Source organism: Necator americanus, chromosome II, assembly GCF_031761385.1.
Source record: "Necator americanus strain Aroian chromosome II, whole genome shotgun sequence".
NCBI lineage: Eukaryota > Metazoa > Nematoda > Chromadorea > Rhabditida > Ancylostomatidae > Necator > Necator americanus.
Genome location: NC_087372.1, coordinates 26,465,012 through 26,477,996, shown reverse-complemented (window position 1 = coordinate 26,477,996; position 12,985 = coordinate 26,465,012). Strand labels below are relative to the sequence as shown.

The following is a 12,985-nucleotide window of genomic DNA, read 5'->3' as shown; positions in this document are numbered from 1 at the left end:
AAGCGCCTCATCACCCTACAGAAACACCCAAACGGTAAGCAAACTCAAACAGCAACACATAGGCTAGTACACCCATTAGCTAGACTGTTAACTCAGCAGACCACCACGTACCACAACTACGAGTCACAAGGGTTTTTATATAGGGACCTCACGGCCCGCCCCGTAGATCAGAACCCGCATAAGTCTTGATACGGGGATAACTCGTTTGTGATCGCAATGCACTCACTCACTAAAGAACGAAGTCTGACAATTTCTATTGTTAAGTTGGATGGGTTTTTTCTTTTCCATTTATATGCCATCTTTTTTTTTCTTCTCCTTGAACCAACGGCACACTACGCACATTCGAATGCATTTTCACCACCTCACGCTTTGATTAAAGGCAACATACCACAAATCTGAGGTAGTGCAGATTTCAGGTGGAGTATCCGTATATGGGGTCGTAGATTATGGAGACGGGGGTAGTTCCGCTCATCTCTCCCTGCATCACTGCAAACAGCCACCTCCAGAATACTGTTTGTACGACGCCATCTATTGCAACGCTCCACCTCATGCGTCGCCTCCGCCCTTCGATTCGTCGAAAGTCGACTCAGACTACCCCGATAGGCAGTAAGGGATGCTACGCATGCAAGGGTGCCGCGCTGCAGTAGAAGGCACCGTACAAAACGGCATTCAGGGGCCGGGTTGCTTGCAGCTGGAAGCATCTGCACTACGTTCAACGAAGGCGTCTTCTCCCAATCTACAGATCAACGTTGGTCCAACGTTTCTGGTTTTTTTTTCACGGTTCTGGTCCCGGGAAGTATCAGTTAAGTAACAACATCGTTCTGGACGCCCTATCACCTTGGACTAATAGACCCTGCGCTACGCCTTGAAAGCGAGGTCTAATTTTTCTCGAGCTGTTGGCGATACTTGGGTGCAATCAACCATTTTCACTAACTTAGCCGTCGTAAGTTTGTCTCTACACAGATTTTACACGAACTAAATGACTCAGACAAAAAGCTAAGAGGAGGTTTCTGTGAATCACTGCTTCCTTGCGCACACAGGAATGATTTCCTCGTTAGTGAAAGAGAGGGTTGGATCGTGTGTGTCAGTCATACCGGCTAGTAACTGCAGTGCGGTGAACCACATCAGTAAGAACCTGAAGGTGACCTACACCAAAAGATCTCTCGTTATTGATGAGAAACTCAGGGGTTAATACAATTTCACTTGAAAGTTGCCCGATGCTATTTGCCAGAAACTCCCGAAGCGCGGCAATATCTGTCTATTTTACGACAGCGCCGGTATTCATGTTGTGAAGTCGACAGAGGATTGCAAATAAGCGCTACCCTATGCTGCTTCTTTTCTGACCTCGTCGTGGCTCAACCGTCACCCTTGGAATGAAATTCTATGAAAGTCGCAACTCGGACTTGACTTTTTTTATGTTTCACTAGTGGATGTGACTGCAACAGGAAGAAGATTGAAGAGATCAAGCATGTCTACGTAGGGACGAAGAAGTAAAAAATTCTAGCTATTTGCATGAAAGTGGAATTTGTCAAATTCCCTAGACTTGGAGAATATATCCTTTTCGGACTGTTCGTTGGATTTTCATTTTGGTTCAGTCATATAGGCAGGCTCAAGAAGAGCAGTAAGAGTGCAAGGGTATGGGTAGTGCTAGAGGACAAGAGGTTTCCCTCTCTGCTAGTGCACCAAGTTATATAGTTGATATTCTGAGTGTTTAACAGGAAGGGTCCTGTCACTGCCCCTTGAGTTACTCCAATTACCACCTCGAATGGTGCTGTATATCAAACTGGTGTTCGAAATGCAGCAGTTGTTTATTGATTCACCAGCCTGAACGTCCGGCTAAAGCCAGACTTCAGGCTTGTTTTGGTGTTCGCTTCGCTCGCCTTCACCGAGCAATAAGAAATAACAGAAATAACAGTAGCGACATTTTTTCGAAAATTATAACTTTTTTCTATCAACGCTTTCTTCAATTTTTTTTACCCGAAACTTTAAGCATAGATGAAAGATTTTATTGTTTTCCCTAAACGCTGAGTTCTATATTTGGAGAGCAACCCAGCTTAATTTTACATCTATGTTTCTCTCAAACCTCCACAATTTGGAAGCATTATTCAAAGTATGAGTCTCCTCCGTACTCAACTATTATCAAAGAAAGATGTGCTAACATGAAATGGACATGAAATGAACATGAAATGACGCAAATATCACTATCGTAGTGATAAAAATAACGTTCTACATCAGATCGCGCAAACTGTTCCCTACTATGTATTGTATTTGATCAGCTGCTCGCACTTGTGTTTCCTCTTTTTGAAGAAAGGATGTTAGCAGCATCAGGGAGACATGCTGGGAAATAGATGCGGAGGGACCATAGAAACCCATTCTACGGCCTTGGGGCTCCCGCGCAGCAATCCGACGCAGTGGAACCCGTCTCTCCCCTCTCTATACCTTTCTGGGACGGAAGCACCATTTCAACCCAGGGGGACCCGTCCCACCCGATTTTACAACTATCTGGCTCCGGGGCACGAATCCGACGCCGTAGTACCCGTCTCACCCAATCTTACCGTGTTGAGGTTTCAGCGCATCAAACCGACGCCATAGTATTCTCTCTCCTTTTGGAATTTCTTGACCAAGACACACACATATAGATATGCATACACGTGACAGAATAAGCGCGTTATTATACAGTATGATAGTTAGCAGATTTGGAAGCATACATTCACATAAAAGTTTATTTACCATTACTAACATAAGAGAGAAACTAATTTGCCTTATCAGAGCTAACATGCATGCCTGTACAATTTGGAGAAATGGTGAAAAGGTGGAGTGCTCGCCTATCTGGTGCATGGCGATGGTTCGGCACCTCACCGATGCAGAGTTTTGCATCGTTATGGAGTATTTTCGTGAAAAACACACACACACACACACACACACACACACACACACACACACACACACACACACACACACACACACACACACACACACACACACACACACACACACACACACACACACACGCACACACACACACACACAAACACAAACACACACACACACACACACACACACACACACACACACACACACACACACACACACACACACACACACACGGACTAAGCGCGTTATTATATAGCATGATGTCATCAAGCAAGCGAACGAACTTTCCTGGGAATCCATCGGCGTGGAGCGCGTTGAGAAGACGGCCTCGATGAGGAGAGTCCAAAGCGGCTTCAATGTCCAAAAAGCTGCAATGGCTTCGAGTACCGCTGCCAGATTTCGACCACTCTCCTAACGATGAACACCTGGTCGATTGTAGATCGGCCAGGACGAAAGCTAGCTTGCTCGTCGCGCGTTATTTCTTCGCGATGCTTAGTAAGTCGGTCTATGATAATCCGCTCCAGAACCTTGTACATAACATGCAACAAGGAAATTCCTCGATAATACCTAGGGTCCGTGACGGATAACTTCTTGTGGAGGAGAATTATGATCGCGTATCTCCACGAGTCAGGTATCCTTTCGTTCATCCATATTGAACGGATGATCTTTGTCACTTCACGAATCCCAGGCGGAGGGCGATATTTCACCATTTCTGTGCTAATCCCGTCGTCTCCAATAGATTTTCCATTTTTCATCTTTTGGACGCAAACCAGAACCTCCGACTCGGTGCTTCCTCGTTAACCGCATATGTCGGCTTATGGCTTATGAACGTGCTCGAGTTCAGGAGCTGACGGCGCTTGCCGGTTCAGCAAGGTCTTGAAGAGATTCCTACAAATTGGAAACGTTGCTTTACCGACAGCCTTCCCACTGGCAGTGTTGAGAACTTGAGAACATTTTTTCTTTCTTTCCACTATACGCTTTAACAAAGCATAGGCTTTCCGTGGGTTCTTATCCTCCCACGCCTTTTCAAGATTCTTCGCTCTCGACGTCCACTCGTTATCGCGGTCTTGTTGCAGTTGACGACGTAACTTCCTTCAAGGACGCTTTTCCTGGTTGAAATCGTCAGTGCTGCGGGCGACAGAATTGCACGTGGATCTTGTCTCCGCAGATGCAAAGGCAAACTTCTTCCGCGGCATTTGAACCGGACATTTTCTTAGCAGCATCCTGGATGCACTTTGTAGAGGAATCCGCATCGCGAAATTTCTTCCTGGTCCGTACTGCAACTTGAATAGACACACGTTGGGGGAAATTCGTTCTGCATTCTTCGTCTTCCAGACTTGCCAGTCGATTTTCGGTTGAAGAGGCACTCCTCGGTTCCTCTTGCGGAACCGTATCTTAAGGCTGAGAAGAACTGGATGGTGGTAATAGTCGAAAGCAACATCCCAAAGAGCTCTGGATTCTCTGATATCCGACTGAAGGATATTCCTCGTCAGAACGTAGTCGAGCTGAAGTTTGAGAGTCCTCATCTTCCGCTCGCGCTGCTATTCAGGCGTTAAAACGGTTGGACCCTGCCGCATGAGCTGATGGCGTCGATGATTCCTCTTGAACATGGAAGCGATGATGAGGCCGTCTGTTTACATAAGTCAGACGGTCACCGTTGTCCGATGTGCGCTCTGCTGGGCGCTGCTCATTTTCCTAGCTCGGATTCTTGTTCGAGTCCCATCTTCGCATTTGCGTCGACAATGACCGCTTGCTGTCTGGGTATTTTAAACACCGCGCATTGATTTCATCGCAGAAAGCGTCTTTGCTGTTGTCTTCAGCGATTTCCGTAGGTGCGTGGGCATTTACTATCTAGAGTTTACGTCTCGTATCTAGTCGAATGAAGGCGCATCTGGACGGCATTCAGCCGAATTCCTCCACCAGGTTAGTGTAATCGTTCCTCACATCCATCGCGCAACCACCTGCTTTCTACTCATCAGCATCGCCGCAGTATATGGTGTAATTTTCGGTGCTGATGACGGTCCGATTTCTCATGCGTGTTTCCTGCTGTGCAGCAAACGGCACAGAGAGATCTCCAGTAATCGTATGACTTTCTTTGTTGGGCGGATAAAGCATTTGATCGGATTAATTACGTTCGATCTCACCCTTCCAGACTCTGAAGAAGGCGATATTGCTTGCGAAGAGCTTGTATACGACGGACAGTGAGAAAGTTGCCAGCGACAGCGATAGTTGCCGATGTCATTTGGATCTCCTTTCTCGTACAATAACACGATCTTCGTGGTGGTCTCCCACTGTTTAAGAACCTTGCACTCCTACAGGTAACGTCTAAAGAGCCTCGCCAGACTGTTTATAAGTACTGGCTGAAGATTCTTCACATATTCAAGTTTTATCCTTTCGTGACTGCGTGCCGTCTTGTGACATGATAGCATGGCGCACTTCGGACAAGACAACCTAAAATCAAAGAAATGTCCATTACCCTTCAGATGATGAGGACCCAGATGGACATGGCAGCCGAAAGGGTTAGAGTTGAAGTTGTATATGATTTTCTGCAACCCCCTTCTAGATGTACTGGTCGTTCTGTTTGGGTCCCGTAGGGCCGTTAGTCGCCGTCTTGCGATTAGCGAAGTCTCGACGGGCATTCCTTCCCGCGTTTGAAGGTTCAGCGAACTCTGTTCTCTTTCTTGCCCCTTTAATGCAGCACGATTCTGACGTGATGTGAAGGCGAAAGCGTAGAGTTCGGATAGTACATTGCAAAATCCAGTGTGGTTCCTCTCGTATCTCTCTAATCGTCCTAGAAAAAACAGCGTGGGAACCGCTTTAGTTTTCACAATACACGTTAGCATGCGCTTTTTTGCACACGTTAGCATGCGCTTTTTGCACACGTTCTGATCCCCTTACCAGCCTATTCATTTGTCTTCCTCGAATAGACCGGCGGGAAGAGATAATTGATCCTCGACCGGTCGCACTTGGATGCGGCAAGTGCACGAGGATTGTGCATTATAACTGAAAGCGTCGTAGAAAACAACGTCGTCCACACCCTGGTTGTAGTACCTGTTGAGATTGCTAACTGCGGTACTTTTCCAAACGTGGTGAAGAGATCCCAGTTAACGATTGTTCTGAGACTCCGCTCCTTGCCGCCATCTCTCCGCATGTAGAAAAATCTTACCTCGAGAGAGACGCTGGTCCGTTCTCGTGTAAAATTTTGGTACTACAGCGGCATCCGTCAGGCAAAACGTAATGTTGCTCCAGCGTTCTTTTGAGGTTAATTGTGTGGTTAAAATCACCAGTAATAACCTTGTTGAAGGCACGGTCTTTTTTTGTGAAAAGCTCTATGTCCATGGATGGATGATGGATCTATGGAAGGCTTTGACTTCGCAAGTTGATGGAGCGGATAGACGAAGATATTTAATGCTTATTTTGAACCACATCTTCGCACCTGCGGACTTCCGTTTCGGGTCGTAAGTTGCTCGAAAGAGCCGGTGATTTTTACCACACTCGTGTTGACAAGGACACCAACTGCTCTACTGTCGCCTGTTCCTGTGAACAGTTCTTCTCCAGTTTCATTTATGGCGTTAATTGGGTGTCGTCGTCTGGTCTCGATCGGTCCGATGACCTCGCACTTGATCGTTCTGGCTCGCATCATCAGATCTTCAATGCCCACTTCTGATGCAAGCGTACGTGAATTATATGTACAGGTCGTAATCATAGTTTTTTTTCCTTTCGGTAGTTTAGATGACATCTACCCTGTATGCCTGCCGAAAGGTAAAAGTAGTAGGATGTAATGCTCCGCAACTGCTGTACCAAACCTTCTTACAAAGTCAGGAGACAGTTCCATGTTACAGTGTCTTGCGATCAGTTTCGAAACCTATGTTCTTGTTGCAAGGCTCTAGTCTCACAAGTTTTGTGAGGGGACATAGCGTCATCCTGGAAGAACATCACCTTGATCATCTTGACTCCCGTTGTTCTTCGAACTTATTTTGCTTTTACTTGGCAAATGTGACGTCTGTGATCCTCAATCGCTAACGTAGGACAGAACTTCGAATCCTTTTCTTCCCGTGCGTGAAGCGGGATACTCCTAACATCACTCTTTCGATTGAACGCTCAGTAACGCTCACCGCATTTTCTTCCTGCTTGCGAAATGCTCAGGTTTCTGAAGCATAGGTCAACCTGGAAGAACATATGAGGCCTATTTGCAAGATGGGGTTCTAAGGCGCTTCCCTTGCACCTCTCAGTAACTTAGTTGCAAACAGGTTGATTTTAGCCGGACCGACGTGTCATATACGTGTATTGTAAGTCAATCCTTCACAGCAGAAACAGAAAGTTTGTTTCTTGAATCCATCCATGTTTCAGGGCAGGCTTTGAGACATCCCAAGAAATGAATGCAAAGCACACTATTCTCATCAGATTATCGCAAGTAGTGCACTTTTCACAACAGAACACAAAAATGTGCATTTTTAACATTAACATTAATGTGCATCTTTAACATTAACAAAATTTAACCTCTAAATAATGTTTCATTACAGCTAGTGTTATAGTTTGTTACGGAAGGAGTTTAGTTAACAGCACAAAAAACCCAGTCAGGAATCTTTATGCTTTATGGCCAATAAGGAGAACCCTCTTGAAGACATCGACACCACCTGTGCACTTGTTCCAATATCAGCTGCTATTCAGGCTGCAGCTAATTGCACCGAGGAGGCACAATATGGCCTCACCTAGATTCCAATGAAGCCATCTGAGCTGCTGCTACACACAACCTATGTCGCTAGGCGCTTTCTGTTCGTTCTAGGATGTGATGTGCACTAAAGATGACGATGTGTATTAAAGTGTTCGGCGGACTTCAGGACTTTGTTAGATTCATTATGTTAGTAAAACACGCTAGACAACGTTAGAGAAAGACTTGGCAAGGGTGACCGAGCTATCAGTTGCATGCATTCACGTTTACACATTTTTGGGAGACAGTAGGAGTAGTCCCAGTATTTGCCAGAAATGATAGCAGAACCGATGTGACGATCGTCTCCAAGCTCCTTTACCTCTGACTGGAGTCCTATTCATCAACTGAAACTCCATTCCGTTTCGAAATCCTCACCAACTCAAAGAGACGGAGGAAGTCCCTCTCAAGAAATCACAGTTAACGAGAGTCGAATCCAATTATGGTTCCATGTACTTATTTCATAATTGCCGTCTCTGAATTGTTGTCTCAAGGTTCAGAAAGATTTGGTCTTTCGAGGTCCAATATTATCCTTGTTCTATGGATTCGAACCCTTGCTCGGACCTATACAAAAATCTTAACCCATTGACGACAATGTCCGACAACAATGTCTACAACTGACATGGTCAATAGAGATCTTATTTAGTTACTGTTTTATTCACACTTTCATACATAACAAACAAAACTACAAATAAAAGTAGTACAACAACAAAACCTATGGAGTAGAACGAGATTAGCTTGTTTGGAAGCAATCCAAACAGATGAAGCTTCGACAAACATCGCACTGAGCTCTGGACTTCTCGACATAAGTTTAGGCATAATGACGTCGATATTGATCAGCCAGTCTGCGGTAGCAACTTCGGCATTGTTTTCTTTGATTGCTCCCGAGATCTTCTCTTTCAATCAACTAATGTTTCTTTTACTGAGTATCTGGGTGAATACGATTAGTGGATCAATAGTTGCGTAGCTTTGGCAAGCAGACAATTCCCATATACAAACAGATGCCTATGAAGTGTCTGAGTTCATCGACGGCAGCCTCTGTCCAGTATTTGCTCTTCTTCATCATTTTCTGACGTCCATATCTGCTCGTCTCTATCTTTATGAGGTTAAGGAACTGGTCAATCAGGAAGAGGGGAAAACAGTCGGTAGGCGTCTCACAGCCTTGGACATCTACATGGGGGTTGCGAAAGTAAATCTGTCGTGGATAACGGCATCTTCAGCCCACATTTCTTCTTTATCGTCGTCACTCTCATCATAACCATCATCATCCTCGGATGAGTCCGATTCCACAGGCACAATCAGATTTTGAACAGTAGCTTCGTCATCGGCTAAGTTTTCTTCATCATTACTTTCAGCCAGTAACTCATCGAAACCCCTATTCAGTTTAGCGAACTCTTCGTAAGGAGCATTCATTGCTGAATTGAGTGCTGATCCTGAGAACTCCTGGCTATTTATAGTTATCAAACTCTCCATATACATCAATAACTTCCAAGTTTCCAAATGTTTATAAGTTGCCAAAACGTTTTAAAATCTTCAACTAGGTTCTCATTTCACCATTATTATTTTTACTATCTTTTTTTATTATCTTTACCATTTTCTTGTAAAGTTGAAAAGTCCGTTTTTTAGAAAATTGTTCGAAGACACAGTCGGACATTCGGACAAAAAAAATATCCGTGGTCTCAAGCGGTAGATACGGAAAAAACCGCTTGGTCGTCAATGTGTTATTGTTTCTTTTTATTTTGCATGGCATGAAGGCGGAGCGCCTGTTAGGACATACTTTGCTCATAGCGCACGGTCATTTGAACCCTTTTTCTAAATTTACACCCATACTGAAAGCTCCAATCTCAGTAACACAAACCGATCGCTTATTGATACTTACCACCAAAAACTAGGAATACAAATCCAATGCTATGTGCCTACATGATACATTACAGCAACAATGTGTTATTACCTCTACCTAGACCATATATTTCCTCAACATTTCTCAAATCTAGTTCATTTTCGCGGTTATATACTCCCGGAGGATTATAGAAGTCATCCATAGTGTGCTCGAAGTACTTCTTAGAATCAACGAAAATGTTCTAAGCACTACGCAACGCACGGGATATCTGGTGAGAGTGTTGACGATCTGTGCAGTACAGCGTCGTGTTAAATTCATCACGTCCTCGTTCGTAAATATGTCATGGTTTAGTATCATATTGACAGAAATTACAGGCTGCTTCCACGGATCTCCCTCACTAGAGGGATCACAGCCGGTTAGTCGCGAGGCTACGTGGCGCGTCCCCGGGTGGCGGATAGGGGGCTAATCGCGGACCAAAAGCGACCTTGTGCTTGCCCAGAGACGCAGGTGGATTCAGGGGATGGACTCCCTGTTTCTGCTGAGCCAGGACTGACTCATGACATCCTTGTATCCCGCACGTCGGTCCGGCCAAAAGCCTGCAATCAAGTGACTGGGAGGTGCAAGGAAGGCGGTTTGGAGTCGCCTCCAACAAACAAGCTCCACATGTCCACTCCGGGAGAACCAAAGTTCTCCCAGAAACTCATAGGACTAGAGGCTTGCAACCTGCCCATGGGTTTTAAAATTTTTACGCAAAACACAGTAATAAAAAAGAGTCTCCTGATTCCGGAGGAAAGCCTGGTACGGTAGCAGCAGGGAGGACGGGGTTGCAGGAGTCATGTAGGCTACCAAAACGGAAAAGGACTAGGATGGCGATCTGTACTTATAACGCATCTTGCATCGGAAGCGGCCATCGAAGATCTGATGATGCAAGCCAGAAAGAATGAGTGCGACGTAATCGGACTGACCGAGACGAGACGACGTCACCCTCTCAACGCCGTATATGAAACTGGAGAAGAACTGTTTTTAGGAACATGCGACAGTAGAGGTGTTGGTGGAGTTGGTGTCCTCGTCAACACGAGTATGGCAAAGAACATCGACTCTTTTGAACAACTTACGACCCGAATCGGACGTCTGCGGATGAGAAGTTGTAGCCCAACACCAGCTTTGACTATCTTCGTCGCTTACGCTCCAACATCAAGCTACGAAGAAGAAGAAGTCGAAGCTTTCTATATGGACCTGGAGAAGTTCTACCGAGAAGACCATGCCTTCTACAAAGTCATAATTGGCGATTTAAACGCCAAGGTTGGCCCAAGAAGAACACCGGAGGAACTTCACATCGGGACCCACGGCCTACAATGGAATGACCAGGGGGAGAGGCTCTCCGAGTTCATCATGACGACTAAGACCATCCATGGGAACCCGCAATTCCAGAGGCCCTCCTCTCTACGCTGGACGTGGGAGTCACCCGGTGGATTGTACCGTAATGAAATAGACCACATCATCGTCAATAAAAGGTTCTGCCTGACGGACGTCGGTGTTGTACCAAAGTTCTATACGGGATCGGACCATCGCCTCCTCCGAGGAAGATTTTGCTTCACAAGGAGAGCAGAGAAAGCCGCCAAGTTCAGAGAGAGAAATCCCAGGACTACCATCAATTGGGATCACTAGCCGGCTTTTGGGAAGATTCCGCAATGGACAACATCGACGAGGAATATGACCGGCTTATTGAACACCTTCACGACTGCGCGAAGAAGGCTGAGAGTTTTGAAACCACCAAGAGGCGCCTGTCTCTTGAAACTCTTCAGCTGATACGCCAGCGCGGAGCAGCACGAGCCGCAGGGAACGAAGAACTCACGTCCGAGCTCGCAAGGCTTTGCAGAGAGGCGCTAAAGGAAGACCTTAAAGAGAGAAGAGCAGAAGTGCTGGCTGAAGCTGCAGAGGCGGGGAAAAGCATCCGCTATGCCCGTCGAGACTTCGCCAGTCGCAAGACGAGGATGACTCCTCTCCGGAACCCAAAGGGAACAGCCATTGCATCGATAAGTGGGATGGAGAGAATAAGACCAGAACAACTGAAGAACCTTCCGCCAGTGCTCATCAACACCCTGGCGAGGCTCTTTACACGTTACTTGTCGGAATGCAAGGTTCCTAAACAGTGGAAGACCAGCAAGACTGTGTTGCTGTATAAAAAGGGAGATCCACATGACATCGGCAACTATCGCCCAAGCAGGGTTTCGAAAAGGATTCAGCACGACTGACCACATTCACACTGTTTCGAAACTCATCGAGGTATCACGAGAGTACAAGATGCCGCTCTGTCTCACCTTCATCGACTTAAAGAAGGCCTTCGACTCAGTTGAGACGGAAGCGGTCGTGGAAGCCTTGCACAACCGTCGGCGTCCCTACTCAGTACATAAAGGTACTTCGAGAGTTCTACAGCAAATTTCACGACCGGAATTTCGCCATTCTACAAGAACATCATCATTGACGTGAAGAGGGGGGTCCGACAGGGTGAGACAATTTCACCCAAAATATTCACAGCCACCCTCGAGAACGCAATGCGAAAGTTGGAATGGGACGACATGGGAGTGAAGGTTGATGGTCGGCAGCTACACCATTTGCGCTTTGCTGATGACATCGTACTGATAAAACCTAGCATCAGCCAAGCGGAACGAATGCTGACCGAATTCGACGAAACACGTGGATGCATCGGTCTTCAGCTGAATCTACAAAAGACGATGTTCATGCGGAACGGATGGGTCTCGGATGCCCCATTCAGGCTCAACGGAACGAACGTATCCGAATGCACCAGCTACGTTTATCTGCGTCGAGAACTGAACATGATGAACGACCTGACCCCTGAGCTGGGCAGAAGGAGACGAGCGTCTTGGGGAGCGTACAAGAGCATCGAAGATGTAGTGAAGAAGACCCGGCTCCGTGCTCACCTCTTCAACACCACCGTACTTCCTGCTTTGACATATGCTTCGGAAACCTGGGCATTTCGCAAGCAGGAAGAAAACACGGTGAGCGCCATTGAACTTTAATGACAACCGTTGGACCAGAGCCGTGAGAGACTGGGTTCCCCGCGATATTAAGCGCACTGCAGGAAGACCGCCGACAAGATGGTCAGATTTCTTCACGAAGTCCTTCAAAGAAAAATATGATGCTCTTCGTGTCCCACGCGAAAAGAGGAACCACTGGGCTACTCTGGCACGCGATCGGGACAAATGGAAGAATTACTGGCGCCCGCTCGACCAGTTCGAAGATCAACGGGAGTCAAGGTGACCAAGGTGACAGGCTGCTTTAGGTATTTACAGTTGATGGCTACAAATAGGCACACCTCCAACCATGTCACAAGGATAATATAATATAACATAGTACTACTAGGTTAGTGTAGTGAAGCTATTGAAGTGAAATACCACGGTCTACCAACGTCAAAAATTGAGCCCCTCCGCGAGTTAAGCACAACGTCTTAGTGTTTACTTGATGGCGTGACCCAGTCTGCATTCCCGCCCTACAAGAAAATCGTTGTGCAACCTTTAAATTTGAGAAAGACAAAAATACCC

At 46.2% G+C, this 12,985-nt stretch overlaps 7 protein-coding genes across 9 annotated transcripts; 3 read left to right on the top strand and 4 right to left on the bottom strand.

Moving 5' to 3' along the window:
- Window positions 1-3,227: 3,227 nt before the first annotated feature.
- RB195_019556 (uncharacterized protein) lies at window positions 3,228-3,629 on the bottom strand (the record flags this gene model as incomplete). The annotated part of the gene is made up of 1 exon (XM_064187460.1): window positions 3,228-3,629. The coding sequence occupies one exon, from the start codon at window positions 3,627-3,629 to the stop codon at window positions 3,228-3,230; it is 402 nt and encodes a 133-aa protein (XP_064043341.1).
- Window positions 3,630-3,968: 339 nt separating this feature from the next.
- On the bottom strand, window positions 3,969-4,400 carry RB195_019555 (uncharacterized protein; the record flags this gene model as incomplete). The annotated part of the gene is made up of 1 exon (XM_064187459.1): window positions 3,969-4,400. One exon carries the CDS (start codon window positions 4,398-4,400, stop codon window positions 3,969-3,971), a length of 432 nt encoding a protein of 143 aa, XP_064043340.1.
- A 1,886-nt stretch (window positions 4,401-6,286) lies between these two features.
- On the bottom strand, window positions 6,287-6,613 carry RB195_019554 (uncharacterized protein; the record flags this gene model as incomplete). Its single annotated transcript, XM_064187458.1, has 1 exon — window positions 6,287-6,613. The coding sequence occupies one exon, from the start codon at window positions 6,611-6,613 to the stop codon at window positions 6,287-6,289; it is 327 nt and encodes a 108-aa protein (XP_064043339.1).
- Window positions 6,614-8,752: 2,139 nt separating this feature from the next.
- RB195_019553 (uncharacterized protein) lies at window positions 8,753-8,995 on the bottom strand (the record flags this gene model as incomplete). The annotated part of the gene is made up of 1 exon (XM_064187457.1): window positions 8,753-8,995. The coding sequence occupies one exon, from the start codon at window positions 8,993-8,995 to the stop codon at window positions 8,753-8,755; it is 243 nt and encodes an 80-aa protein (XP_064043338.1).
- Window positions 8,996-10,343: 1,348 nt separating this feature from the next.
- RB195_019552 (uncharacterized protein) lies at window positions 10,344-11,677 on the top strand (the record flags this gene model as incomplete). Of its 3 annotated transcripts, XM_064187454.1 has the most annotated exons (2): window positions 10,344-10,724; window positions 10,937-11,677. In XM_064187454.1, 2 exons carry the CDS (start codon window positions 10,344-10,346, stop codon window positions 11,675-11,677), a joined length of 1,122 nt encoding a protein of 373 aa, XP_064043335.1. The 3 variants fall into 3 exon arrangements, with proteins under 3 accessions (XP_064043335.1, XP_064043337.1, XP_064043336.1); XM_064187456.1 differs by having other exon boundaries at window positions 10,344-11,090; XM_064187455.1 differs by lacking the exon at window positions 10,344-10,724 and having other exon boundaries at window positions 11,114-11,677.
- A 49-nt stretch (window positions 11,678-11,726) lies between these two features.
- Window positions 11,727-12,704, top strand: RB195_019550 (uncharacterized protein; the record flags this gene model as incomplete). Its single annotated transcript, XM_064187452.1, has 3 exons — window positions 11,727-11,838; window positions 11,961-12,442; window positions 12,516-12,704. 3 exons carry the CDS (start codon window positions 11,727-11,729, stop codon window positions 12,702-12,704), a joined length of 783 nt encoding a protein of 260 aa, XP_064043333.1.
- Window positions 11,978-12,463, top strand: RB195_019551 (uncharacterized protein; the record flags this gene model as incomplete). Its single annotated transcript, XM_064187453.1, has 1 exon — window positions 11,978-12,463. The coding sequence occupies one exon, from the start codon at window positions 11,978-11,980 to the stop codon at window positions 12,461-12,463; it is 486 nt and encodes a 161-aa protein (XP_064043334.1).
- Window positions 12,705-12,985: the final 281 nt, after the last annotated feature.